The following is an 846-nucleotide window of genomic DNA, read 5'->3' on the forward strand; positions in this document are numbered from 1 at the left end:
AGGAACAGGGAGGGGAGTGCCCCCGGGGTCACCTGGGGTGTCACCAGGGCCATGGCCACCATGAACAGGCAGGTGAGTGCCACCTGGGCCACCTGGGGTGTCACCAGGGCCACCATGGACAGCTGGGTGCGGTCACCTGGCTCATGCTGACACCATGGCCACGGATGGGGGGCACTGGGGTCACCTGGGCATCCCCAGTGCCACACTGGTGTCCCTGGGGTCACTCTCTTGTCCCCTGGGTGTCCCCTCAGGGTTCCCGTTGTCCTCATTGTCCCCTCATTGTCCCAGCTGTCCCCTGATGTCCCCTGTGTGTCCCTGATGTCCCCCTGTGTCCCCAGCTGAAGCTGCCGCAGATCCAGCGGATCCTGCTGGAGTTCCAGAAGCAGTCGGAGCTCATGGACATGAAGGAGGAGCTGATGAACGACGCCATCGACGACGCCCTCGGGGACGAGGACGACGAGGACGAGAGGTGGGGACACCTGGGGATGCTGGGGGACACCCTGGGGTACTCAGGGGACACTTGGGGACACCCAGGGGACACCTGGGGATCCCTGGGAGACATTTGGGGACACCCCAGGGACACTCGTTGACGCTTGGAGACACTCGGGGGACCCCTGGGGACACCCAGGGGACACTTGGGGGACACTCACGGGACACCCGGGGCCACCTGGGGAATGGGGGTTTGGGGACACGGGGATGGAGCGAGTCCCAGTGCGTCCCAGTGCGTCCCAGTGCGTCCCAGCGCTGTCCCTGTGTCCCGGCAGTGACGCCGTGGTGTCCCAGGTCCTGGACGAGCTGGGGCTGAACCTGACGGACGAGCTGGCCAGTGAGTGGGGGAGGGGGTGC

The 846-nt window shown here is 66.3% G+C and overlaps 1 protein-coding gene across 1 annotated transcript in view; it reads left to right on the forward strand.

Annotated features, from left to right (window-relative positions):
* CHMP2A (charged multivesicular body protein 2A) overlaps positions 1–846 on the forward strand; it is a 3,726-nt gene that overhangs the window by 414 nt on the left and 2,466 nt on the right. The window contains exons 2-4 of the mRNA XM_017731603.1: positions 9–72; positions 339–469; positions 765–842. Coding sequence (XP_017587092.1) covers positions 9–72; positions 339–469; positions 765–842 — 273 coding nt within the window. The remainder of the gene's footprint in view (positions 1–8; positions 73–338; positions 470–764; positions 843–846) is intronic.

This window comes from Corvus brachyrhynchos, unplaced genomic scaffold (assembly GCF_000691975.1).
Source record: "Corvus brachyrhynchos isolate BGI_N302 unplaced genomic scaffold, ASM69197v1 scaffold344, whole genome shotgun sequence".
NCBI classification, from domain to species: Eukaryota; Metazoa; Chordata; class Aves; order Passeriformes; family Corvidae; genus Corvus; species Corvus brachyrhynchos.